Here is a 26818-nt window from a genome sequence, read left to right on the forward strand (position 1 = left end):
GGATCTCCCTGAAATAAAACAAGTGGGTCCACGAGCTGATTCGGTCAGGCTAAAAGATTGAGTTTTCAGTCTTCTCCTCCAGAGAGGTTCTTTCCTTCCTACCTGCATTTTTCCCCAGACTGCCTCTTTGGGGCGGGGCAAAACTTGCTACTATGAGGGGTGATTGTTCCAGTCACAGAATCTGAATGCTTGTTTCATGGGTATTATTCGAACATGTTTGCAGGTCCCAGAAAGGAAAGTAAGGTACGTCCAATCTTGGACTTCAAGCTCTGAACCACTTTGTGCAGGTACAGATGTTTCAAATGGAGTCCATTTGTACGGTAGTGGCATCCCTTCATCTTCTGTGAACAGAGTCTCCGCCTCGTCTGACGAACAACCGAGAGATTACTGTTTGGATTCTGCAGGAGTTCGGTTGAAAATTTTATTTCCAGGTATTGGCTCTGGTTCCGTCTACCTAGTTGGACTATCTGGGTCTGTTCTGGATTCAACCTCAGCCAGGGTGTTCCTCCCCTGGGACGAGTTCCAAAAACTGTCTACAAGAGACCTCTGCAAGAGAGATTCTTGCCATGTGGAGCAAGAATCCACAGTCTTTAGATAATCTGATCCTGTTGTGCCGGGGTACGATAAGGTCCCTGCTTCAGTGGCTTCGCTCTCCGGCGCTTCTACAGAGTAAATCTTCCTTCCTCTGTACTGGACGGTGGTCTCCACGGATGCCAGCCTGTCCGATTGGGGTGGCGTTGTTTGGCACGGATTGTGCTCAGGGGGTCTGGATTCTGGAAGGATCCAGACCATCGATCGAGATACTGGACATTTCCTCCGGAGGTGATTCGTCTGTTGTGGCTCCAGTGGGGAACTCCTGAGTTGGTCCTGTTGGCCTCTAGTCTCAACAGTAAGGTGCTTGGGTTTGTGGCATCATTTCGGGATCCTCTGGCCGATGCCACAGATGCACTGGTGGCTCCTTTGGTGCCGGGATCATCTGATATATGTCTTTCCTCTACTAGTATTTCTGCCAAGACTCCTGTGTAGGCTCGAGCCAGAAGGGATTACAGCCACCCTAGTCACTCCAGACTGGCCTCGCTGGTCTTGGTATGCAGATCTGATAAGATTGGTCGTCAATGCTCCTTGGAGACTCCCTCGCTGGCTTTAACGGCTTTGCTGTCAGAAGCCAGGTGCTGAAGGCTAGAGGGTTGTCTGAATCAGTTATTCCCACATTGCTGCAGGCTAGTAAATCTACTTCTAGGTAGATTTACCATTGCGTTTGAAGAGCGTACTTGCAGATGTGAATCCCCTGGGGTTCAACCCTGCTCCTTTTCGGGGACCTTGAGTTTGACTTCCTCCAACGAGGTGTTTAGCAGCATCTGGCCTCGAGTAACATCATTGGCCAGGTTCGGCCATTGGCGGTTTGCTTTCATCATCCTTTGGCTACGCTTTCTGTGGTTTGCACTTTTGTCCAGGGGGTTCGCCACTTGGCTGCTCCAGCGCTGTCTCCTTCCCCTTATGGGATCTCAACTTGGATGTCGGTTCTTCAGTAACCGCCGTGGAAATATTTGCCAAATTCTTCTGATTACATTGTCCCAGAAGGTAGCCTTCTTGGTGGCTTTTTCTTCTGCACCAAGGGTGTCAGAGCTGGCAGCTTGTCTTGTCGTTCACCTTAATTGGTGGTTCACAGAGATAAGGTGGTGCTTCATCCCTGCCAGTCATTCCTTCCTAAGGTTATCTCTGGTTTCCATTTAAATAAAGGCATTGTGTTGTTTGCCTTGTGCTCTAAGCCTAAGCACCCTAAAGAGATTGGCCTACATTCTTTGGATGTGGTTCGGGCAATCAGGGTGTACCTGGCGGCGACTGAGTCATTCCGAAAATCGGATTCCCTGTTTGTCCTTATGGATAGACCCCGTAAGGGGCTGACCATGTCTGCTTTGACCATTTCCAGATGGATCAGGCAGACGGTGGTGCAGGCCTATTGCATTAAGGGTCAGGATCCTCCTTTACCTGTTGAGGTGCATTCTACAAGGGCGCTTAGTGCCTTTGAGCCTTCCGTCGTCAGGCATCAGTGAGCAGGTTTGCAAGACGGCCACCTGGTCGTCCGTGCACACTTTCACAAAATTTAACAAAAAAGGTGGATATGTTGGCATCTGGGCCGCAAGGTTTTAATTTTTTTTGTCAGGTGAGCTCCAGTTGTTTCCTCCTGGTTGAGCTCCTGTTTTACCTGGTTGGCTACGTTTAGCCTTTGGGAAGTATGTTTATTACTGTGTTCTTGCCACCCCTCATATTGACACTGCTTTGGGATGTTCGAAGAGTCAAGAAGATATGGAGCTGTGTCTGTCAATGAACAAAAGAGAAAATGGGATTTTTGTCTTACCATAAAATCCTTTTCTTTGATGTTCATTGATGGACACAGCACCCGCCCCTCTAATGAGTTGGGGTTTCTGTTCTTCTGACGCTGCTTGTTACAAAACTGAAGAGCTAGAGTAGGAAGTGGGAGTATACCCCCTGGGACTGCCCTATGGGTATAGCCAAACATTTTTCCGCCTAGTGTCCTACTCCTGTAGGGGGCAGCGTAAACCCAAGGGTCATGAAGATATGAAGCTGCGTCCGTCAATAAACATTAGAGAAAAGTATTTTACGGTAAGACAAAAATCCCTTTCTCTCTATCTCTATCTCTCTCTGTCTATCTCTATCTATCTCTGTCTATCTCTATCTCTGTCTATCTCTCCTAGAAGTTGATTCTAAAATTTTAGGAGCCATCTTTATAAATATAAAATTGCTAAGTGCAAAATCTGCGGTAGTTATGCATGCTGGCCAATCCGCTTCTAAAATCAGCTTGTTCAATTAAGCTATGACAAATTGGAAGCTGATTGGTTTCTATGCAGATCTGCAGCAGATTTTGCACTCTCCAGTGTCCAGTGTTAGTTAATCAACCCCAATGTTTGTAAAAAGGCAAATTTACTGTTAAAACATGACTCAGTCTGTATTCACAGAATAAAGCTGATGTCTAAGTTTACTTTCACTTTAAATAGTTTGTTTGGGCCAAGCTGGCCCTAATGAGCTATTTCCTTCACTAACGTGCACTTGCTGGGCGTGCTGTTTAACCACGTTACCACCGGAGGATTTTGCTGTTTTACGTCCAGGCCACTTTTTGCGATTCGGCACTGTGCGAATTTAACTGACAACTGCGCGGTTGTGCGACGTCATACCCAAACAAAATGTATGTCCTTTTTTTCCCTACAAACAGAGCTTTCTTTTGGTGGTATTTGATCACCTGTGCGATTTTTACTTTTTGCGCTATAAACAAAAAAAGAGCATACATTTTGAAAAAATAACAGTATTTTTCACATTTTTTTATATGAAATCCCCCCCCCCCCCCAAAAAAAAATGTAAAAATCAAAATTCTTTAAAATTTTTGGCCAATTTGTTTTCTGCTACCTATGTTTGGTAAAAAAAATCACAATAAGCGTATTTTGATTGGTTTGCGCAAAAGTTTTTGCGTTTAATAACTAAGGGAAAGATTTCTTTCATTTTGGTGTTTTTTTTTTAACGAGTAATGGCGGCGATCTGCGATTTTTTTTTTTTTTTTTTTTTTTTTTTTTTTTGCGGGACTGCGACATTGCGGCGGACAGATCGGACCCTTGACTGACATTTTTGACACTTTTGGGGGTACCAGTGACATTATTACAGTAATCAGTGCTATAAATATGCACTGTTACTGTAAAAATTACACTGGCAGGGAAGGTGTTAATTTTATTATAGAGGGAGGGGTTAATGTACGCCTGGTGCTTACTGAACAGCTATACAGCTTACAGCTATGCTGAACCCTGCAATCTGTCTGTCACTTAGGAGATCCGCCCACTTTGTTTACACAAGCGGGCGAATCTCCAAACTCGATTCCCCGACGATTGGGGAAGAGCGGCGGTGATCACCATGGCCCGACTCCCGCTGTGACTGAATACAGCGGGAGCGAGCCTCCGGTGGCGCGTGTGCGCCGCCCACAAGGGGAGGAGTCCAGCGACGTAGGTCTACGTCGCTGGACGGGAACTAACCACTTTGCCGCAGTAGAGCTCCAGTAAGCGGTCGGCAAGTGGTTAAATTGTATGTAGGCCTGAGCTACATATAGTATACAGGACTCTATTATGCAGTTTTGTGTTCTATCAGAGATTGTGGCGTCATCAGCACGCCTTTTTGACTTGGCCAATCAGAGAAAGCTTTGTATACATGATAGAATACAAAGCTGCCTATGAATGGGCGAGTGACTCGCTGCTGATGCTTTTTAGTTCTGGGTGTGAGACAGGAAGGTCTCGTCTCAAACCTGGAACACAGTGCTGTATACTGTATGTAGCTGAGGCTACAAACAGTTTATGCAGTATGCCCAGTGGGCTTTTATGTTATTGAATTAAATTGTTCATTTGGGCCAGCTTGGCCCAAATTAACTATTTAAACTGAAAGTAAACCTGAACATCAGCTTTAATTTATGTGTGATGAATTTGTATAGTTATGACAATGTTAACAGTTTGTCATTTTTCCTTGAAGCAATCGACACAGACGGACAGAGCAAGAAGAAGATGAAGAATTGTTGTCAGAAAGTCGAAAAACATCAAATGTTTGTGTGCGGTTTGAAGAATCACCTTCATGTATGTTAAGTCTGACTGCTTTCAACACACTTCTGATATTGCAGTTGCATCATATAAAAAAAAAAGAGAGAGCATTTCTGAACTGTCTTGCAAGCATGAAACTGCATTTTACAAAGGTGGAACAGCTTAATATCAAGTATTTGAATATCAGCATAAATAAATTAGTTTCTCATTTTCTTGATGAACATGGAAAATAAGGGCTGATTTACACCAGATGTGGTATGACTGCGTTGTGCAGCTATTCCAGAGCAATCTCCTCTCCAAAGACAAGTCAAATGCCTTGTCTCATACCTGGATGGTTCACGCACTGTGGTGGTGTGTTCTGAAACAAAGTACTTCATGCACTACTTTTTTTCAGTGCAGCGCAGTGTGACTGCACTGCGACCTATAGAACTTAATGTAATGTCACTGTGTGACATTTCAATACAATTAAACAAAGAATAAAAAAAAAGAATGTGAACTGATAGACAGGGTTAATTTGATTTATTTGCAGGCTAGCTGCCAAGTGTGCTGCGATATTTTTGTTTGTCCTTCAAGGTGCACCTTATTGCAAAGGCTAGGTATAAATTGGGGTGGTTCCCGTCTTTTTGTATAGCTTATTTCAATAAAATACTTTTTTCTAGTTAGTGTGATTGGCTTCACGGCTTTGCTGTCACCCTAACGCACACCAGGTGTGAATTAGCCCTTATTGTTGAAGTCAGATGAAGAGCTAGCCAGAAGCAGTGCATTTCTCCTTGTACTGTTGAGTTGAGGTATGGTATAGTTACAACTGCTGTCTATATGGCTGGACTGTTATTAAAATTTGATATAGTGAGAATTTATCAGCAGGCTAATTTTCTTTAACTGTATGACTTTTTTGTTAGCTTACTTTTAAATATTTTTTTCTCATTTCTGCTGTAGATATTAAAGGAGGGACACTGCGAGATTACCAAATCAGAGGCCTTAACTGGATGATTTCTTTATATGAAAATGGCATTAATGGAATATTAGCTGATGAAATGGTAAATCGTATATATTGTTTCTTAAACATGTGAATTATAAAGAAAAGGCAAATATCAAAGCATAATAAATATCAGGAAATGCATTTATAGTAGAGATCAACAAACAGTCTTATTAATCAGACGGGTTCTATGTATTATGTGACATACTGGTCTAGTAGCTTATGTTTTGTATATTGTAGGAAAAATATGGGTGGATGCTTGTAGAAGACAGTAATCCTGGTAGTCTAAAATCTTTGCAGTCTCAATCTTGCAAATTAAAAATTTACAAAAGAACTGAATTAATAATCTTGCAATACAGTCACTGTACTGTTAAAAAGGTACAGATTAATGCTGAAGTAAATATTTCTAGCTAGTTTCACACTGTTTTCTAGTGTTAAATCAGCAACAAACTGGCCCCTCTGTTTACGACTTATTAAATGCTTATAGGATATTAGTTCAGATGTTTGTGCGTTTTGTGGAAAGAAATGTTTTAGTCGTACAGTACATAACAAGGGCTTTTTATTTAATATGTCTGGTTTATATGCAGCTACCTTCAGGTGTTTGGGCACTGGCAAAAATTCTCTATTGAGAGAAGATAATCTCATTATGTAGGTTTCTCTCTATCTCTTTCTCTGAATGATGATGTTTCCCCAAGGTGATTCTTCTATCAAAATTCCTGCTGCACCATAACCACTGCAGTGCCTAATGTAGCTTCTGGATTGGTTGACTCCTCGGCAGAGCCTTTGGAGACTGTACCTGAATGTCGCTGGTTCGAATATACAGAGCTGGCCTGTAATGTTACCCATCCACTGGATATTGCTGTAGGCGTTTCCCTTGGCATGTAGTGTAGCACATGGAGTTAGCGACTGGGTGCTTTACAGGTCCAGAGTCACGGTCTACCTGCTTCTGAGCCCCATCCCTGAAGACCCCTTTGGGGGTTTGCCCATCATGGAGGGAGAAGTCAAGATTGGGTATATCCCCAGGTACTCCTACCTACTAGATCTCCTATGGTGAGTACAGGGCAAAAGTCCTCTAAAAATTTGGCCCAGGGTGCCCCTCTAGATTCCCTTTGGTGTGTGTGGGAGCTACTGACCACCTTTCTGGTGGTTGAGGTGAGGTTAATTTAAAATGTGTGCTGTGTTTTATGAAATATTGCTTATATATTGGTGCTACTGTGCCTGATTGCATCACCCAGAGTGGTGCCTAGTGCTTCTGTGGAAACCAGACGCTTACTGTGCCTGTTCTTTTTAAGCATATATTTTCCCTTTACTGCCTTATTTTCAATGGGGTTGAGGCGTCTGTATGTCCTACTTTCAGGTAATTGGACAGCAGCCAAAAGGGAAGACTGCAAGGACATCCTCCTATACAACCACTCCCAGCTAGCCTCTGTTTTTTTTGTTAGGTGACCTTAGGAGATGAACATCTTCTCTCTATTCTCTACTCTTTTAGGGTAGGAATTTAGACTGGCAACCTCTCCTTGAAATCTCTTGTGGGCACCATATAGAAGCTCTCCAGAGAGGATTTTTTGCTACCATGTCAGATTTCATAGCCAGAACTTTTGGCCTTATCAAAGCCTTATACAGAATGGTAAATTCACAACCTCTGCTGCGTCTGGCTTCCTGTCAGACTCTTTGGGCTTTCTTGCCTTGTCTCCTGTTTTTGGTTAAGAGTGAAAACCTTTGCTCCACTCATGAACTTCCTGATTTAAACCATGTCTCTGCACTTGCTGTTTGCCAGATTATTGTACCTTATCTCCACTACCACGTGTTACTGACCTTTTGGATTGTTCCTCGACTACACTTCCGTTTTATCCCAACCTTTAACTACTTGTTACCTACCTTTTGGTTTGTTTACAGAGAACGCTTCTGCTTGATCCCTACCTGCTTTATCTGCTTCTGGACTCCAGCTCGCTCACCTCCTGGTAGGGCTGTCCTGAGGACCACGACCTGGTACTAACACACACAAAGCCCATTTCCACTTTCGGGAGCTCTGGAGAATACCAGTTAGTGCTTAAACCCCACACCTCAGGTGAGCCCATGCCATCCGCCAGGGTGACCTGCTTGTTTAACCAGAAAGGAAGAGGGGAAGAGGTTAATCTAACCCCACATATATTGGGCTTTTAAATGGTGACTCCCAAACGAAAGAACAACCATATCTATAACTTGTTAGAAAAGTACAAAAATGCATTTATTTGGTATCCACAGTCATATATAAACAACCTCATAGTATGTAGGGCTATGAACAGACATGGGGCCCATAAAAACATAATACATACAGTGACATCAATAATGTATAGCGGATAAAATGTGCATGATGTGCCAACATGTTTTGTGGCCTATGTTTTCCGCTTCTTCGGGGCTTCTGCCATCTGTATACACTTCACAGACATCTAATATGTATGTATAGGAAAAAGGAAACAGCAACATAATACACATAGAGAAAATATACACACTATATACGCATAAAAATAAATCAACATAAATTGAACAATTCAAGGTATACATGGGGGGGTTATTTGTTTTGGAAGGGGTATGGTACAAAAAGGATACCTACCACAAATAAGGAAAAAGAAAAAGGGGAAGAAAAAAGAACCAGGAAAGAAAAATTGTAGTTAGATGTGTTCCAGTCAGGGGAAGACCAGAGAAAAATCGTATCAAACGCCACAAATTCCCGGATATAGTTATCCATCAAAGGGTGCGTAGGAGCTCACCACTGTAAATTTTTGAGTTTATCATACCGCCCTACATACAAAAAATAGAAATGGATTTTCTATTGGATGGATGAAATGGATAGAAAAAAGAGGACAGATTCTGTATTAAATACATATATAAGAATCCAAAACGTTTTTTAAAGGAGATCCAAAAATAGGATCAATCCAACCATGTCACATGAATACATAATCATATCTCACCATCATAAGAGGTAGAGAAAAGTGTTCTCCATAAGGTAAATGGGCAAACCACCTACTTAAAAACAGACAAGTATCTGTGGGATTAGCAGCATGATGCCCGGGTCTCCCGAGACCTCACCAAATCACAAAGCAAATGAACCACAAAGAAAACACCCATATTTATCAGACCACAAGATGGGCGATCCTGAGTGGGGATTGGTAGGGGCTCTCTTGTTAGGCCCTATGTATTCACAGCTGTGCTCACCTTGTTGATCAAGATCCCGTGCAATACAAAGCACCACAGGGCACATAGACCAAATTACTTACGTGAATCTGGTATCAACAAGCCTCTGTCACCCAAAAGGGCCACACATGAGGATCCCTGCTTGTTTATTTATCCTGTTGGTCAGTGGGAGCCTCTCTTATGCTATTCAGTGAGGGGAAAAAAATATTTGATCCCCTGCTGATTTTTTACATTTGCCCACTGACAAAGAAATGATCAGTCTATAATTTAATGATATGTTTATTTTAACAGTGATAGAATAACAACAAAAAAATTCAGAAAACCGCATTTCAACAAAGTTATAAATTGACTTGCATTTTAATGAGTGAAATATGTATTTGACCCCTTCGCAAAACATGACTTGGTGACAAAACCCCTGTTGGTAATCACAGAGGTCAGATGTTTCTTATAGTGTGCTACCAGGTTTGCACACATCTCGGGAGGGATTTTGTCCGACTCCTCTTTGCAGATCCTCTCCAAGTCATTAAGGTTTTGAGGCTGATGTTTGAGAATTCGAACCTTCAGCTCACTCCACATATTTTCCATGGGATTAAGGTCTGCAGACTGGCTAGGCCACTCCAGGACCTTAATGTGCTTCTTCTTGAGCCACTCCTTTGTTGCTTGGCCGTGTGTTTTGGGTCATTGTCATGCTGGAATACCCATACACGACCCATTTTCAATTTCCTGAATGAGGGAAGGAGGTTCTCACGCAAAAATTTACAGTACATGGCCCCGTCCATTGTCCCTTTGATGCGGCGAAGTTGTCCTGTCCCCTTAGAAGAAAAACACCCCCAAAGCATAATGTTTCCACCTTCATGTTTGCCAGTGGGGATGGCGTTCTTGAGGTCATAGGCAACATTCCTCCTCTTTCAAACACAGCGAGTTGAGTTGATGCCAAAGAGCTTCATTTTGGTTTCATCTAACCACAACACTTTCACCCAGTTATCCTTTGAATCATTCAGATGTTCATTAGCAAACTTTAGACAGGCCTGTACATGTGCTTTCTTGAGCAGGGGGACCTTGAGGGCGCTGCAGGATTTCAGTCCTTCACGGTGTAGTGTGTTACCAATTGTTTTCTTGGTGACTATGGTCCCAGCTGCCTTGAGATCATTGACAAGATTCTCCCATGTAGTTCTGGGCTGATTCCTCATCGTTCTCATTAACATTGAAACTCCACGACTTGAGATCTTGCATGGAGCCCCAGACCGAAGGAGATTGACAGTTATTTTGTTTCTTCCATTTGCGAATAATCACACCAATTGTTGTCATCCTCTCCCCAAGCTGCTTTAAGATGGTCTTGTAGCTCATTCCAGCCTTGTGTTGGTCTACAATCTGGTCCCTGACATCCTTGGATAGCTCTTTGGTCTTGGCCATGGTGGAGAGATTGGAATCTGATTGATTGCTTATGTGGACAGGTGTCTTTTATACAGGTAACAACTGAGATTAGGAGCACTCCCTTTAGGAGTGCTCCTAATCTCAGCTCGTTACCTGTATAGAAGACACCTGGGAGCCAAAAATCGGATTGATAGGGGATCAAATACTTATTTCACTCATTAAAATGCAAAATCATTTCTAACTTTTTTTAAATGCGTTTTCTGGATTTTTTTGTTGTTATTCTGTCTCTCACTGTTAATATAAACCTACCATTAAAATGATAGACTGGTCATTTCTTTGTCAGTGGGCAAACTTAGAAAATCAACAGGGGATCAAATATTCTTTCCTCTCACTGTAGCTACTGTTCTATGAGCCTGATTGCTGACTGTGACATAAGGGTAGCAGTAGTGTCCCATCAACCACCTGATGCTGTCTGCTATCTTTGATCTCACCCTGAAACCAGAATTGTTACCTGAAGAGGAGGTGACAGTTGAGTATGATCTTTCCCTGAGGATTTGGATCAGGATGACATGTCTGTAACAGAGATTTCATTCAAGCGGAATAAGCTATCCTTATTGATGCTTATTTTGGATGCCCCAAAATCTATGCCTGACCCTTATCTTAGCATGTAGCCTGGCCTGGCCACGTTGCCTCCCCCAAACTTAACCACAAAAGGCCACATACCCTCATCATTAAGATAGGGGAACCCATGTTGATCGGGACAAAGGCTTCTTCCCCACCACTCTAGCCTAGTGGTTGTGGGGTTGGAGATTTTGGAATCTGGAAGCCCCCTTTAAGAAAAGAGGTCCCCTAGATATCCGAATCCCCCCCCCCAAGTGAATTGGTACATGGTACCCTTCCTCATTCACAAAAAAAAATGACAAAGTCCTTTATTAAATAAAAATGGAAGGAAAAATGAAAAGAAACAAAAAAAAATCTAAGTATTCAGCATTGTGAACCCATCATCAATCATAGGGTTCAGCTAAACAAATCCTTGCAGTCACAATATGCAATGCCCGTTAATCACTGAAAGAAGAAAACACTGTCCTGTTGCACTCCTTGCTGCTAATGACAGCTCCCCAAGATGTCATTTGGAGCGTAAACAAAGGAACGGGATTTGAATTGTATTTACTATGGTGTAATTTGGCTTTAAAACTCAGCCACTTAGAGCTCACCTGGATGACCAGGTGTGACCTAACACCACAGGTTGCGCATTTTACTGCCACTTTTGCCTACAGCCTTTATGGGGTACTCAGGTGCTTCCTCCTGTCCATTCACCACAAGGATTTTATACAGGTCGTTTTACACTCAGATTGCTACATTTTCCTTCTAGATGTGCTTACCCTCTATTCCAAACCCTACTTTTGTGAGTACTCCATAGGGGATTACCCTCACACGTAGCTATGACAGAGATCAGGTGAAAGGGAGCCATTTGCTTTGCCACAGCCCTGCACAACTCCTAACCTTAGAGTGACGTTTGTTTTTTGCCCTGAAACAGTAACTGGCTCCAAAGCCAGCCTCTGCATCCAGTTTTAGCTCTATTTTTGGCATGCAACAAGCAACCTTTTTAGCAAAAGCTAAATTTTCCACATTTATGTCACAATTCCTCAGACAAATAATGAACTTATTAATAAGCAATCCTTGCCAGGGCTCAAAAACGCTATACCAATATGCCTGCCTTAGACAAGTCAAGAAACAGAAAGAAATGATGGAGACATAGTGGCAATATTGGAGGAAGCTGTTGAATATTTTTCTCCCCAGGATGCCAATATATTGGTAAGGGAGCCCCTTTGAGAACAAAGAAACCTGCAAAAATTATCAAAATATTTTTTCTTCATGAACAGACAGTATGTGCAATACATGATGATTGGGTCACACTAGAAAGGGTTTTTACTTCTTTAAAAATCTTTATTTAATTCTATCCAGTGTAAGAAGAGTTCAGAAAGAAGTGGTCTAGCCCTGTGGTTGATCCTGCCATCTCAGTCTTTAACAAGATTTATCTACTGAAGATGTTCCTTCTTTAAAATATTCTTCAAAGAATTTTTGAGACACTATTTAATTCTGGCTTTACTCTTGCAGTCCCAGCCCTGTAACTAGCTCTCACTGAAGTTTCAGTATGTCAGACTACAGCTAACTGGACTAGGGTAATAAACAACTAAGATGACCCAGTTTTTTAAGATTGTGTTTCACAGAGCAATTATAGCAGTTACCTACTGCTCTGCTTTTTGTGGGGATTTCCTAAGAAAATCTCCATTCCAATATGCAGAATCTTGTGGCTAAAACCTGGACCCTCAATATGCAGAGTACCTAACCACTCTAGCCCGACTTCAACTTCAAAACCTAAGTTCAGCCTTTCCTTTCCAGCCCAACAATACTTCCCTAAAGCCCTCTTCCCAATAAATGGGTGTCCTGGGGGGGGGGGGGGGGGGGGGGGGGGGGGGGGGGGGAAATGTCTGTTACAGTTTGCCACTCTCTAGGTCACAGATATCCCAGACCTGTAGATTTACTTAGTGGTTCCAAGGGGTATAAAACAGAGTTCAGAATTTTACCTCTATACTTATTTATTCCCTCAAATCAACCAAAAACTGCCCAATGATAGTCAAAAACCTCTGCAAGACAGGTTCATTGGTTTCTATTCAAGCCTGTTTCTGGTACCAAAGTCCACCGGGGGGAGGGGGGGGGTCATTTGTACTATTCTGGATCTAAAATCCCTCAACAAATACTTTCAAATTTCAAAAATTTTTGGATGCAATCCACAAGTCAGTAATTGCCTTTCTAAACAAAGGGAATACATGGCATCTGTAAAAAGCCAAGATGCCTATCTGCATGTTCCCATTTATCCACCTCATCGGTGCTTTCTGTGCTTCAGAGTGGCGGACAATAACTTCCAGTCTGTTGCACTGCTCTTTGGCCTTTACCCCTCTCCCAGTGTATTCACAAAGCACCTCTTCTTTTCCTTCCCAAAACTCAGGGAATTTACATCACAGGCTATCTAGATGACCTTCTCTTGAAGGATTTGCTTGAGAAGTGAGGTCCAAGAGACATCCCACAATGAGATGCTTTGTGAGAGTTCTAGGCCTCATGGTACCCCCCATGAGACTGTAACATTTGCCCAATTTCATTCAACAGCTCCCCAACACGACATATTGTTGATGTGGAACAGGCATGCGCCTTCTTTTGACCTCCCCATGCTTCTTTCCAGCCAAGCAAGGGACTCCCTATCTTGGTGGATTTCAAGGCCAGCCATAACAATGGGATATTTCCCTTCCTATGACTGGAAAGTGATAACAACAGATGCTAGTCTTTCAGGTTAGGAAGGAGTGTTTCAGTCCCAAATGGTCCAGGAACATGGTCACTGGTGAAAGCTATCTAGGAACTCAGAGCAGTTTGGTTGGCTCTACAATACTGGAATTCTCTTCTGCAAGGTCAATAGTGGTGCAGTCAGACAATGCCACAGCTGTGGCCTACACCAACCACCAAGGGGGCACCAGGCGTTCACCAGCCGTGAAGGAAACAGCCAGATAATCTCATGGACAGAAACTCACTGTTTAGTAATCTCTGCAGTCCAAAACCCAGGAGTGGAAATCTGGAAAGTGGACTACCCCAGTCGTTACTGCCTTGATCAAGGGGAATGGGCCCTTCAACCAAAAAACTTCAATCTGATAAGTCAGAAATGGAGGACTCCAGTTGTAGAGATACTTGTTTCTAGATTCAACAGCAAGTGTTTGTGATGTCAATTTGGTGCCAACACGCCAACGACTGTTTTCCCATCTTCAGTGTATTTAAGGCGGTTCTGCAATGGCGTCTACCGTTCCCGTGGAGTCCCCACCTATATACACCTACGTGACACTGGTTTCACAGTGTTCGGCGGCCTTGACAATTGCGGGGCACACTTGTCTTGGAGTCTGGGATCTACTATCTCGGTAATTCCCCTCTGTTTCTTTATCTGGTTCTGTTTTCTTGGACACTTTACCTCATCACAGCTCACACCTTGTCCTGGTTATGCCTCTGATTTAGTGCCTAGTCAGGGTTGCATGAGTCTTTTCCTTCCCTTTTCTGGATTGTTACCCATTTGTGGCTTATTATCTCATCACTTGGGCTTTTCTATACCCTCCCTGGTGTTGGCTTGCCACACTCTTTCACATATTCTTTACCCATTTTTTCTCACAGTTATTTCTATTTTATTCACTTTATTCTCTTACTTTCTACCTACACTATGCAAGTAGCACTATGTATTTTCATTAAGTATACACCTATTTATCACAATTTTTACTCATCCTTATAGATATCCTTCTATGTTGCTACTAGCACTACTTCATTTATTCCAACCCACAATACCCCCCCCCCCCCGTGTGTGGCATTTTCTGCCTTGTCCGCTTGCCCTGTGCACCCTCAGCTCCCGGGGGAGATACCCGGGATCATGCCTCCAACTCCATTGCCAGTAACTGCCAGAGTCACAATGTAAGCTTTGGGAATTTGGGGGTTTTGTCTCCCTTCCTAGTTTCTATCAACCATCATTATTGCTATTTCCTTATATGTATATATTTTTTATAGACATAGACCATACATCTACTCCTGATGAAATGGCGAACTCAGCCCACGAAACGCGTTGAGTCTGCAGATGTTATGATTTTATTCAACTACCTTTTACCTCTTGTCATTTTGCCATGCTGGTTTCTATGAACCTGGATTGGGGGCCATCTACCAGCTTCCTCACCATCTTGGTTTTATATATATTTTACATGTTATGTTTGCATTTTGATGTGTACCAATAAATGTGTTATCGTTTTCCTGCCAACCTTGCCATGTTTCCTTTTATAAAGTCCCAACAATTCCTTTTATTTCTATTGAAACAGGGATGGAGGCGCACTCATTCCCACTGTGTGCCTCATTTAAAGTCCCACACCTCCCCCCTCTTCTACAACAAGCATTCTCTGTTTGTAGCCAGTACCAAGAATCCTCTAACCTTAGCCCCAGATGCCTTGATTCCCTTGTTTCAATTCAGTCTAATCCCTGCCTCTCCTTCAGTACAAATTCTGCCTCGTCTTCTCAGACAGAGCAGGCGAAGAAGACGGTGGTTCTAATTGCACCACGTACTATTGTACCTGAAAATCCTTTTTTTGCCTTGTGTGAACACAGACATGTACAGGAGAAGTATAGCTAAAGCTATTTTGGCTATACATCCCCTATCAGTCACAGGAGTGTTGTTCGTTCTGCACTTCTGTGGCCTGTTTTCAGCTGACAGTGGGCTGAAGCCCGCTGTCTGCTGATGTCACAGAGCCGGTAAAGGCTCTGCAAAGATCTTGATCCGAACAATTACCCATAGAAACCTTCACCATCTTAACCCTTCACTTCTTTTTTCTGCTACAGATGGTCTCTTCAACACAATCTCATCCCTCTCCTGCCCCAACATGGCCACTTCTGTCTACAACAGTTCACTGTCATCTACCCTGGATGCTTTGGCCCCCCTCACTACACACAGAATCAGGCCCTGACCGCTTCAACCCTGGCAGACAGACCATACCAGAAGCCTCAAAAAACGTAGTCGCGCTCTTGAGCGTCTGTGGCGTAAGACTAAGTCACAGCAAGATTTCAGCCAATATAAATCTGCCCTCCATAAATACAGTTCCTGCCTCCACACTGCCAAACAGACCTACTTTATCACTCTCATTAACACCCTCTCACACAGTCCCCGTCAACTCTTTTCGACCTTTAACGCTCTACTTCGTCCTCCATTGCTTCCACCCACTAACTTACTCACTGCCCAAGAGATTGCCAATCACTTCAAAAATAAGATTGATACAATTCGTGAAGAGATCTTTACACTACAGATATCTCCCTCACCTTACACACCTTGTCCTCCTGCACAATCAATACTTCCCTTGTTTAACCCAACTACTGTAGAGGAAGTCACTAAATTTTTTTCTAATGCCTACCTAACTTCCTGCCCCCTGGACCCTGTTCCTTCTCAAATACTACGGTCACCCTCTGACTCTATCCTACACTCTTTAACTCATATCTTCAACCTCTCCCTCTCCACTGGCATCTTCCCCAGCTCTCTAAAACATGCGCTAGTAACTCCCATACCAAAGAAAGCCTCACTAGACCCCTCCAATCTTAATAACTTAAGACCCATCTCCTTACTCCCTTTTGCTTCCAAACTCCTTGAACGTTTAGTCTACAACCGCCTGAGCAAGCACCTCATTGAGAATAACCTCCTTGATCCCCTTCAGTCTGGATTTCGCCGGCAACACTCCACAGAAACTTCTCTCCTAAAACTTACAAATGACTTACTAACAGCAAAAACCAATGGTCACTACTCAATACTCTTACTCTTGGACCTCTCTACTGCCTTTGATACTGTTGACCACCCCCTCCTTCTCAAAAAACTCAGTTTGCTCGGTCTCCGTGACTGCTCTCCATTGGTTCGAATCTTACCTATCTCACCGCACTTTCAGTGTCACTTACAATTCCACTTACTCCCCTGCAACTCCTCTTACTGTTGGGGTCCCCCAAGGTTCTGTCCTTGGACCGCTACTATTCTCAATCTATACCTCCTCCCTGGGTCAGCTAATAGCCTCCCATGGCTTCCACTACCATTTCTATGCTTATGACACCTCTCTACCTTTCTACCCCTCAGCTCACCCCATCAGTCTCCTTTTGCATCACTGATCTACTAACAGACATATCAGCCTGGATGTCTCACCACTTCCTCAAACTGAATCTAAAACCAAGCTCATAATATTTCCTCCTCTACGTGCCCCTTCCCCGGAATTCTCTGTCAAGATCAATGGAACAACTATTAGTCCTTCCACACATGCCAGGGTGCTAGGGGTAACCCTGGACTCTGCACTGTCCTTTCAGGCTCACATCCAATCCCTGTCCAAATCATGCTGCCTTAACCTCCACAACATCGCTAGAATACGGCCCTTTTTAACCAATGACACCACCAAGCTTTTAATTCACGCCCTGGTTATCTCTCGCCTCGACTATTGCCACTCCCTCCTCATTGGATTACCCTTACATAGATTATCCCCCCTTCAATCCATAATGAATGCTGCTGCAAGACTTATCCACCTTACCAACCGTTCAGTGTCCCCCAACCCTTTCTTCCAATACCTTCATTGGCTTCCACTCACCCAACGAATAAAATTCAAAGTGCTAACAATAGTTTACAAAGCCATCCACAACTCTGCCCCCAGCTACATCACTAACCTGATCTCAAAATATCAACTAAGCCGCTCTCCTCGGTCCTCCCAAGACCTCCTGCTCTCTAGCTCCCTTGCCACCTCTTCCCATGCTCGCCTCCAGGATTTCTCCAGAGCTTCTCCCATTCTTTGGAACTCTCTACCCCAATCTGTCCGACTGTCCCCTAATCTATCCATCTTTAGACGATCCCTGAAAACCCTTCTCTTTAAAGAAGCCTACCCGGCTACTAACTAATAACACTGTTTCACTTGCTCCATCAGCTCATCCCCCACAGCTATTGCCTTTTGTATCAATTGACCCTCCCTTTTAGATTGTAAGTTCTAACGAGCAGGGCCCTCTGATTCCTTTTGTTCCAAATTGTAGTGTAACTGTAATGTCTGCCCTCATTTTGTTAAGCGATGCGCAAACTGTTGGCGCTATATAAATCCTGTATAATAATAATAATAATAATAATGGTCGGGATCTGCTCAGAAGCCTGGACCAGCACTCGGCTCAGCCTTTCAGCAATCTGCTGAGAGCCTGAGCCAGCCGCTCCCACATGCTCCACAGCCAAGTGCTAGAGCGGAAGCGCAGAGAGCCAGTGACTGGCAGTCAACCATAGTGTAGCATGTAAAAAGTAATTTTATTAGAAAATATAAAAAGCACTCACAAAATAAAATGGAGCTCAGCATGACAATCAGGTGGCTTCTGGGACAGAGTTCAAACAGTCACCCAGGATGCCATGCCTTGGTGACCGACAAGAAAGCAAAGATGGAATGGAAGCAGGGAACAGCTGTCACTGGAAAGCTAAAGCCATAGATGGAACACAGGGCCCAGGATATAAAGTCACCTTTTGTTGTAGGAGAATAGAACAGGAATGCATTTCAAAGCACCCTTGCTTCTTCTTTAGCCTGTCTAAAAATGGCCTACCCACCAGCATTTATATGATCAGGAAGAGGTAGGTCACAGGGAGCCAACACACACCCTCTCAAACACTGATTCACAGCTGTCCGCCTGGAGAGCAGCAAAGCACCCAGAGCTCCTGGAAATGGAAGCAGATAACAGGCTCAAAACAAAAATTGTGAAAAATAAAGAAATTGTGTAATATATGAATAATATGTTTAACCACAACTAGGCTGTCCTGGGTGGGGAAAGAGGAAGGGAGTGTGTGTCGGCACAGACATCACACGAGACTGCCAAAAACAAAAGAAAAAAATAAATAAAAATCAAGTGAATCAAATTAAGGACTAGACTGGGTTTGAACACTGGTCTGTGTGAACCAAAGCCTGCAGCCAGGTGTATGTAGCCAGCTGCTCAGGACTACCCACAGAAGTGACAAGATATCTAGAACAGCTGCCACTATTAAAACAGACCCAGCTCTGAGTCATCCTGCACTGACAGGTGCGAAGGATGAATAAGCTCAGACTAGACTGTAATTCGACTTGTCAGTGCTGCAACAGATGACAGGTGTAGAACAGGACAACCGGCACACTACACCAGTGGTTCTCAAATCCGGTCCTCGGGACCCACCAACAGGCCAGGTTTGCAAGATAACTAAATTACATCACAGGTGATCTCATTTGCTTCTCAGTGATTGCAGTATTCTAGTCTGCATCCCCCAAGGTAATACTTAAAATCTGGCCTGTTAGTGGGTCCCGAGGACCGGAGTTGAGAACCACTGCACTACACTACACAGAGAGGACATAAATAAATGAATAATAATAATAGTTGAATGGATTAGGTAAATGCATACAGCAAAACAGAATTGCATGTAAAATAATAAAAATAATAGAAACTTAAATGCAGTGTGGGAATGGATATTGATCAATACATAATATTGAAGTATAAATCAAAATATATGCATTATTTATGTATGTATGTAAAAAAAAGTGTGAAGCTTAACACCCAGAAATGTACATGAATTTCTTTGGCGTGTGTAGGGCAGCCCATTGAAATGAATGGGCTGCCCTATGGGTGTAGCATTAAAACACTAAAAAAAAAAATGCACATTCCCGAGAAGTTAGTTGTTAACCTAGCCTAAGGGTTCTAGCAGGTGGATGTCGATCACCTACAGATGCAGATTTTGGATGGAAGGTTCTTGCAGCAGAGCTCTGAAGCTGGACTTGTTGGCACAGTTTTGTTTGCGTAGGTGTTGCCCACCATTCTCATTTATTACTTGTGGACATACTGAGGTATGTGAATACTTTGTCTGTGTCCTGTACTGTATGATTAAGATAATAGAAATTTTAACTTGCCTGTAAGATCCATATTTTGGAGTATATTCCAGGACACAGGCCGCTCTCCCTCTTCTTCTTTGGTTACTCTGATTTTCATGCTACAAAACTGAGGACTCATGAAGTCGGGCAGGGTTTTAGGAGAGGCACCCAGGGTGCATGTGCCTGAAAGCTTTGTCAGTATCCAATCACCTGGAAGTATGAGCCTATAACCCCTATAAATACTTTGCCTGTGTGCTGTACTGTACTCCAAGATATGGAATTTACAGGTGGGTCAAAATTCTTAATTCTAAAGACATAGCTCGCATTTCTTCCCTTACACTCTCTACTGTGTCCCCTTGGGGGCCCGTGTCTGGTTCTCTCAGGCTCTGCAGAAGTTGCTTTTTGAACCTGCTAGAGAAATTCACTTGTCTGACCTTACTCCTAAGGTTGCTTTTCTTGTTGCTATCACCTTTGTGTGGAGTGTCTCTGAGTTAGCAGCCCTGTCCTGTAAGGAGCCTTTCTTAGTGTTGCACTAGGAAAAAGTTGTGTTGAGGCCTAAGGCCTTCTTCCTTATAATTTGCTAGGCTGCTGTTCACACATTTAAGTTCTACCAGGTGGATGTTTGGGCCTTCCAGATGCCAGTTTCAGGTGCTCTAAGCTGCTCTCTGAGTCTGTCAAGCCTCCTTGACCCTTTGTTATGTTGGCCTCTTGGTGTGTTTGCTGTGTTACCCACTCCTCAGTTCTGCTGCTTTTGGACATCCCAGTCATAATGATTAAGGTGCCCATGCCTTGTACTATACAACAAAAAAAAAAATGCCAGTAACATTTTTTTCTTGGAGTACAGTATGGGACACAGGACAAGCCTTTCCCTCTGTCCTCATGATCTCCATAGTGCTTTCTACAAAGCTGAGGCTAGCATGAATTGGGAGGGGATATATAGGGGGATGTCCCTGCAGCCTTCCTTTTTTTCAAGTGTTAAATCACCTGAAGGTAGCTTCAAATAACCTACTTGTAATTATTAAAGGGTCTGTCTCGCTCTGTTCTGGATTTTACTTGTATTTCAAATATCCCATTTTTGGTCCTTGGATTACCTGCTGGTCCACCAATACTACAGTGGGGATCGAAAGTTTGGGCACCCCAGGTAAAAATTTGTATTAATGTGCATAAAGAAGCCAAGGAAAGATGGAAAAATCTCCAAAAGGCATCAAATTACAGATTAGACATTCTTATAATATGTCAACAAAAGTTTGATTTTATTTCCAACATTTACACTTTCAAAATAACAGAAAACAAAAAAATGGCGTCTGCAAAAGTTTGGGCACCCTGCAGAATTTATAGCATGCACTGCCCCCTTTGCAAGGCTGAGACTTGCCAGTGTCATATCTTGTACTGCCCCCTTTGGCAAGTATCACAGCTTGTAAACGCTTTTTGTAGCCAGCCAAGAGTCTTTCAGTTCTTGTTCGAGGTATCTTTGCTCATTCTTCCTTACAAAAGTCTTCCAGTTCTTTGAGATTTCTGGGCTGTCTGTCACGCACTGCTCTTTTAAGGTCTATCCCTAGATTTTCAATTATGTTGAGGTCAGGAGATTGTAAAGGCCATGGCAAAACCTTCAGTTTATGCCTCTTGATGTAATCCCCCGTGGATTTCGAGGTGTGTTTAGGATCATTATCCATTTGTAGAAGCCATCCTCTCTTTAACTTCAGCTTATTCACAGATGGCATCAAGTTACCATCCAAAATTTGCTAAAATTTTATTGAATCCATTTTTCTTTCTACTCGTGAGATGTTCCCTGTGCCACTAGCTGCAATACAACCCCAAAGCATGATTGATCCACCCCCATGCTTAACAGTTGGACAGAGGTTCTTTTCATTAAATTGTATGCCCCTTCTTCTCCAAACGTACCTTTGCTCATTCTGGCCAAAAAGTTCAACTTTAACCTCATTGGGCCACAGAATGTGTTTCCAAAATGCATCAGGCTTGTCTATATGTTCATTTGCAAAGTTCAAACGCTGATTTTTGTGGTGAGGACGTAGAAGAGGTTTTCTTCTGATGACTCTTCCATGAAGACCATATTAGTACAGGTATCTTTTTATAGTGGAATAGTGTACCACAACTCCATTGTCTGCCAGATCTTTCTGGAGGGATTGTGCAGTCAAACGTGGGTTTTGAATTGTTTTTCTCACAATCCTGCGAGCTGTTCTGTCTGATATTTTTCTTGGTCTTCCAGATCTTGCTGTCAGAATATTTATACTGCTCTGAATATAACAGTGTCTATTTATGTCAATAAGCAAAGATCTGTAAGGTAGGAGAATCTCCACTTATTTCCACAAATCAATATGTAACAAGTTCTTTTTAATTGATTAATTTCTTTTTAAAAGCATATACCAATCTTAGTGAGTACAGTCTACAGTATGGAATATATAAAAATATTTATTCACAAGACATGTATTCACAATAAATGATCAAACTTGAAATGACAGAAAAAGATAACTCTACATAAAATAAAAACTTAAAACAATCAATGCAATGTGATATGTAGCTCAATGATGAAAGTAAAATAAAAGCAAGATTATCTTTTCTCCAGGTATAGCATAAACCATAGGTAAGTATTCTATATAATCAGACCACAATTGTCAATCAAACATAAAACTTGTCCATACTCTCAGTACATACATAAATGTCCATCTATATCTCCATCACTCATCTTGGCAATTATTGGATCTGGTAATGCCATTTCAATAATAATTATTTTTAATACAATATATATTTATATTGGAAAATACTGAGTTACCCCAAGACTGCATTTAGTAGCATCTCCAAAGGGGGCAGTATTGTACTGTTCATTAGATGCAGTATATAAAATAATTAGACCACTATTATTATCTGATGACCTTTTTGACCTCTTGGCTAGTGAAAAACCATTAATTATTTGACCATGCCATATGCTGACAGACATTGCGTCTAGATTGGAAGATCTATATGGCCATAAAAACGTAAACACAAACTTCTCTAAAATTAGGTAATTAGTATTCACTCTAAGTAAAATTATTACTGTAGCAAGAATTTAAAACCAAAATGTGATATAACATTCCTAAATATATATGTATACATATACGTATAATTATTACTCATATTTTCTTACACACGATATAATATAGCTTTAAAACTTATATAGTTTAAATGTCTGATAGAGTACACTGGGCTATTGTCCATTGTTAAAAATACTTACAGACAGACTGGCACTACCATTATGTCTTATCTGATGAGATGTCCATGTACCACTTATCTATGACTAAAGACTTACAAAGATTTTCTGTAGAACTTAAGAGTCTGTAAAGCATTTTGTAAAAGAACATGAACTTTCCATGAACTCCTAACAAAATGGATGCTGCACTGTTCAAAATCTATATGCATGAGATGGAATATACATGGCTTTTCAAATCCATTTTTTTTTAAATTATTTAATCCCCCCCAATAATCCTGACATTGCTTTAACTTCCACTGTTCCTGATGACTGCCATTTTTTAATTACATTCCGAACAGAGGATTTTCAGTTTTCTAGACAACTGCTTAGAAGATCCTATGGTGCTGATTGTTGGGGCAAGGTCAGATGAGTCTGGGCATTTAAAACCTTTGAGATTGACATCACCTGGTCTTCCCAGACGATGATTGAGAACAATCCATGACACTGGCAGGTCTCAGCCTTGCAAAGGGGGCAGTGCATGCTATAAATTCTGCAGGGTGCCCAAAGTTTTGCAGACGCCATTTTTTTGTTTTCTGTAATTTTGAAAGTGTCAATGATGGAAATAAAATCTAACTTTTGTTGACATATTATAGCAATGTCTAATCTGTAATTTGATGCCTTTTGGAGATTTTTCCATCTTTCCTTGGCTTCTTTATGCACATTAATACAAATTTTTACCTGGGTGCCCAAACTTTCTATCCCCACTGTATCTAAAATGAAATAAGACTGCAAGTATTGTACCAAAAAGTATTTATCAAACAGATTAAGTCAACAGGATATAGATACTCATGAAATATAAATCAATACTTTTTACTATATGCAAATATATAGACATACAATTAAAATGTAAAAAATTGCAACTTCATCTTCGCATATCGCTTCTTGTTTAGACATAAACATAGAAGTTCACCCTTCACATTTAGGGTTAGGGTTCCTAATGTACTTAAAATCTTCTTCTATGAAAAGTGCATTGGAAAAGTGTTTTTACAGAATCTACTGGTTATACTAACTGGAGTACCTGTTGCAGGCAAAGTATAATAGGATTAGGCAAATATAAACCACATAGGTCCCATGTCAGTTATATCTAGTTACTTTCTGTCAAGAGTGATAAATTAAGACTAATGGAGAATGACAAATGAATATAAATGAAGACAAATGATGAAATACTGCAGGTCAAATCTGGCCCACTCCTTTTTCATTGTACTGCTGGTTTGGTAAAAGTAGAGGTAAACAGAGGATGCACTGTCCTCTTGAAACAGTTCACAATGCTAAGGTGTGCGTAACCAAGAACTTTATGCGTTGCCTTAGTATATTGCTATGTATTTTTCAAATATTTTAAAGGTGTCTTTTTAAACTGTTTTTTTTTTCTTTTAATTTTAACTTTTCTTTTTTTTTTTTTAGGGGTTGGGAAAAACCCTGCAGACAATTGCTTTGCTGGGTTACCTTAAACACTACCGGAACATTCCAGGTCCTCATATGGTTTTGGTACCAAAATCTACGCTTCATAACTGGATGAATGAATTTAAACGATGGGTGCCCTCTCTCTCTGCAGTTTGTTTAATCGGGGACAAAGCTCAACGGGTAAGAAAGCTTATATAATGTCTCCCAAGAGATTCACTCGCATGCAAAAGAAACAACAGCAGGGTGTAGGAATTAATGTATAATAAAAGCATCACTTTATTGTAAAAGGCACACTTACATGTAAGAAGCTTAACTTCGGATAACTCAAAATGTGGGATTTTTTCTTATTTTTATTCTCATGTGTTAATGGTAAACAAGACTAATAGACAGGGCATAGACAGCAATACAAACCTGAAAGCAGTTCTAATCCCTCTCTACTCTATCCAAAGCTAAAAAAAGTTTTGCATTTAGTTATAATTTAGGTTTAATTTTAGGTGTGTCACTAATAAGAGATTCCATTTGCTATATTACGACCTTAAGGTAACATTTAAGTCACCTAAAAAAAAAACAAAAAAAAACTAACCTGCACAATCGATAGTGCACAGAAACATTGCTTTTGTCCTCTTCTGGCAGTCCCACCTTTGGGTGCCTTGTGTAGCAAGGTGCTAAGGAGGCACCTTTGTGTGCATGCTCCTGTAAGGTCCCACACTGAGTTGTCATCCTGGACAAACATCAGTGCCTGCCCCTGTTTTGTGGCAGGCTGCCTGCTGTGAAATCAATCCCTGCATTGTGCTGGTGGATTGAGGGAGGAGAAGTGTTAAATGCCTAAGTACATTTATATGCAGGAGTCTACTGCTTGCAAGCAACACCTCCCTTCAACCCCCTTTTTCTTACAGACCACCCCTCTCTCCTAGTCACAAACTCCCTGCCACCTTAAATCCCCCTCCATACCACCTCACTTTCCCTCCTCCAGTCACAGCACCTCTCTCCTTGGTCCCTGTGCCTCAGGTCTCTGCCAACTACCTTACCTCCCTTATCACAGCACCTACAAGCTCAAACTCCTCCTCCTCATACCTCCTCCATTCTACTCCCCTTTTACAGCCTCCAGAACTTCCCTCCTACCCATCTTCCCCCAAACTATTTCATTATACTGCCTCTGTGCCTTGCACCACTCATGCCCCAGGTCAGAGACTCACAGCTCCTACCTTCCATCTTAAACACCCCCTCAATCCCAAAAGAGGGGGCAGTTTGACATCTTTCCCCTGTGCACTGGATGACCTTGTCCTGGGACTGTTTAGCAGGAAGCTAATGTATCACCTCCCCCCTCCACTGGCAATTTTAATGTGCTGCAAATACTGAAGAACAACAGGTGCAGCTACAGAGATGGACTGAGGATTTGCACACATTTCAAAGTAAGAAAAAAATGTTTCAACCATACTAAGACAACATTTTGAGTCTGTTTTTAATTGCTCCTTATTATCTCTTAAAGGATTTGTAAAATCAGAAAGTTTTTTTGTCTTATTGCATTCTATGCATTAAGATAAGAAGCCTTCTGTGTGCAGCAGCCTCCCTCAGCCCCCCTAATACTTACCTTAGCCCCATCTCTGTCCAGCAATTTCCACAAGTGTCGTTCGAGACTCCCTCCTGATTGACTGAGACACAGCAGCAGAGCTCTTGGCTATCACTGCTGTCAATCAAAGTCAGACATCCAATCAGGAGAGAGGGCTGGGCTGGGCCACAGCTCCATTTCTGAATGGAGACAGGGAGCTGTGACTTGGCTAGGATGCCCCCATAGCAAGATGCTTGCTGTGGGGGCACTCGCCAGGAGGGAAGGGCCAGGAGCACAGAAGAGGGACCTGAGAAGAGGAGGATCTGGGCTGCTTTGTGCAAATCCACTGCAACAGAGCAGGTAAGTATAACATGTTTGGTATTTTTGTTGAAAAAAAAAAAAAAGGACTTTGCAATCACTTCAATGTTATAAATGTGACTTTAGATCTTCTTTAATGGTCTATCAACACTTCCCTTACAAAAAACGCTGCTTCTACAGGAGTTTTGTATTTTGCTTGTAGAAGCAGCTCAACGCTTCCCTATGCACATTAGGATGTTTAGAGGGATATTTTTCTTGTCAAATTTGTTTATTGACATTTAAATGTAAACCTAAAAAATTCAGGTCATTTGAATGGTACATAAAAAGGCATTAACATCTGCTTTCCTAGCCAGGAAGGTTTAGAACCATATTTTAAGCTGAGCTGTTAGAGGCAGAAAAAAAACCCTTCTGGTTTGTTTTTTTGAGAGGAGTTTTTTTGGCATAAAAAACGCTAACCGCTCCTACTGTACAAAACCGCTCTATATAAGTGTTTTTTTCTGCCAAGGAAACTGTTTTTTTAAGCCCAGTGTGCATGGAGCCTAAAGGATAACCAACATTTGAAAAATGTATCAAAACTGGAGCAGACAGAATATGGAGCAGATGTGCATGGCAACCAATTAGCTACTATCTTTAGTTTGTTCATTTTGCTATTTAAAGGTGCAGTATTAAAAAGTATTTATTCATAAAATGCAGTTAAAAACACTTACTATGTAGTAGATCAAATAAGCATATCAGTCAACATAAAAGCCA

At 41.9% G+C, this 26818-nt stretch overlaps 1 protein-coding gene across 1 annotated transcript in view; it reads left to right on the forward strand.

Annotated features, from left to right (window-relative positions):
• Nucleotides 1-26818, forward strand: part of SMARCA1 (SNF2 related chromatin remodeling ATPase 1) — a 373846-nt gene that overhangs the window by 69800 nt on the left and 277228 nt on the right. Inside the window, exons 4-6 of the mRNA XM_082262882.1 lie at nucleotides 4525-4625; nucleotides 5526-5626; nucleotides 24202-24381. Of these exons, the coding sequence (XP_082119008.1) occupies nucleotides 4525-4625; nucleotides 5526-5626; nucleotides 24202-24381 (382 nt within the window). The remainder of the gene's footprint in view (nucleotides 1-4524; nucleotides 4626-5525; nucleotides 5627-24201; nucleotides 24382-26818) is intronic.

Source organism: Pelophylax lessonae (genome assembly GCF_965119305.1).
Source record: "Pelophylax lessonae genome assembly, chromosome: 7".
In the NCBI taxonomy this organism is placed as follows: domain Eukaryota; kingdom Metazoa; phylum Chordata; class Amphibia; order Anura; family Ranidae; genus Pelophylax; species Pelophylax lessonae.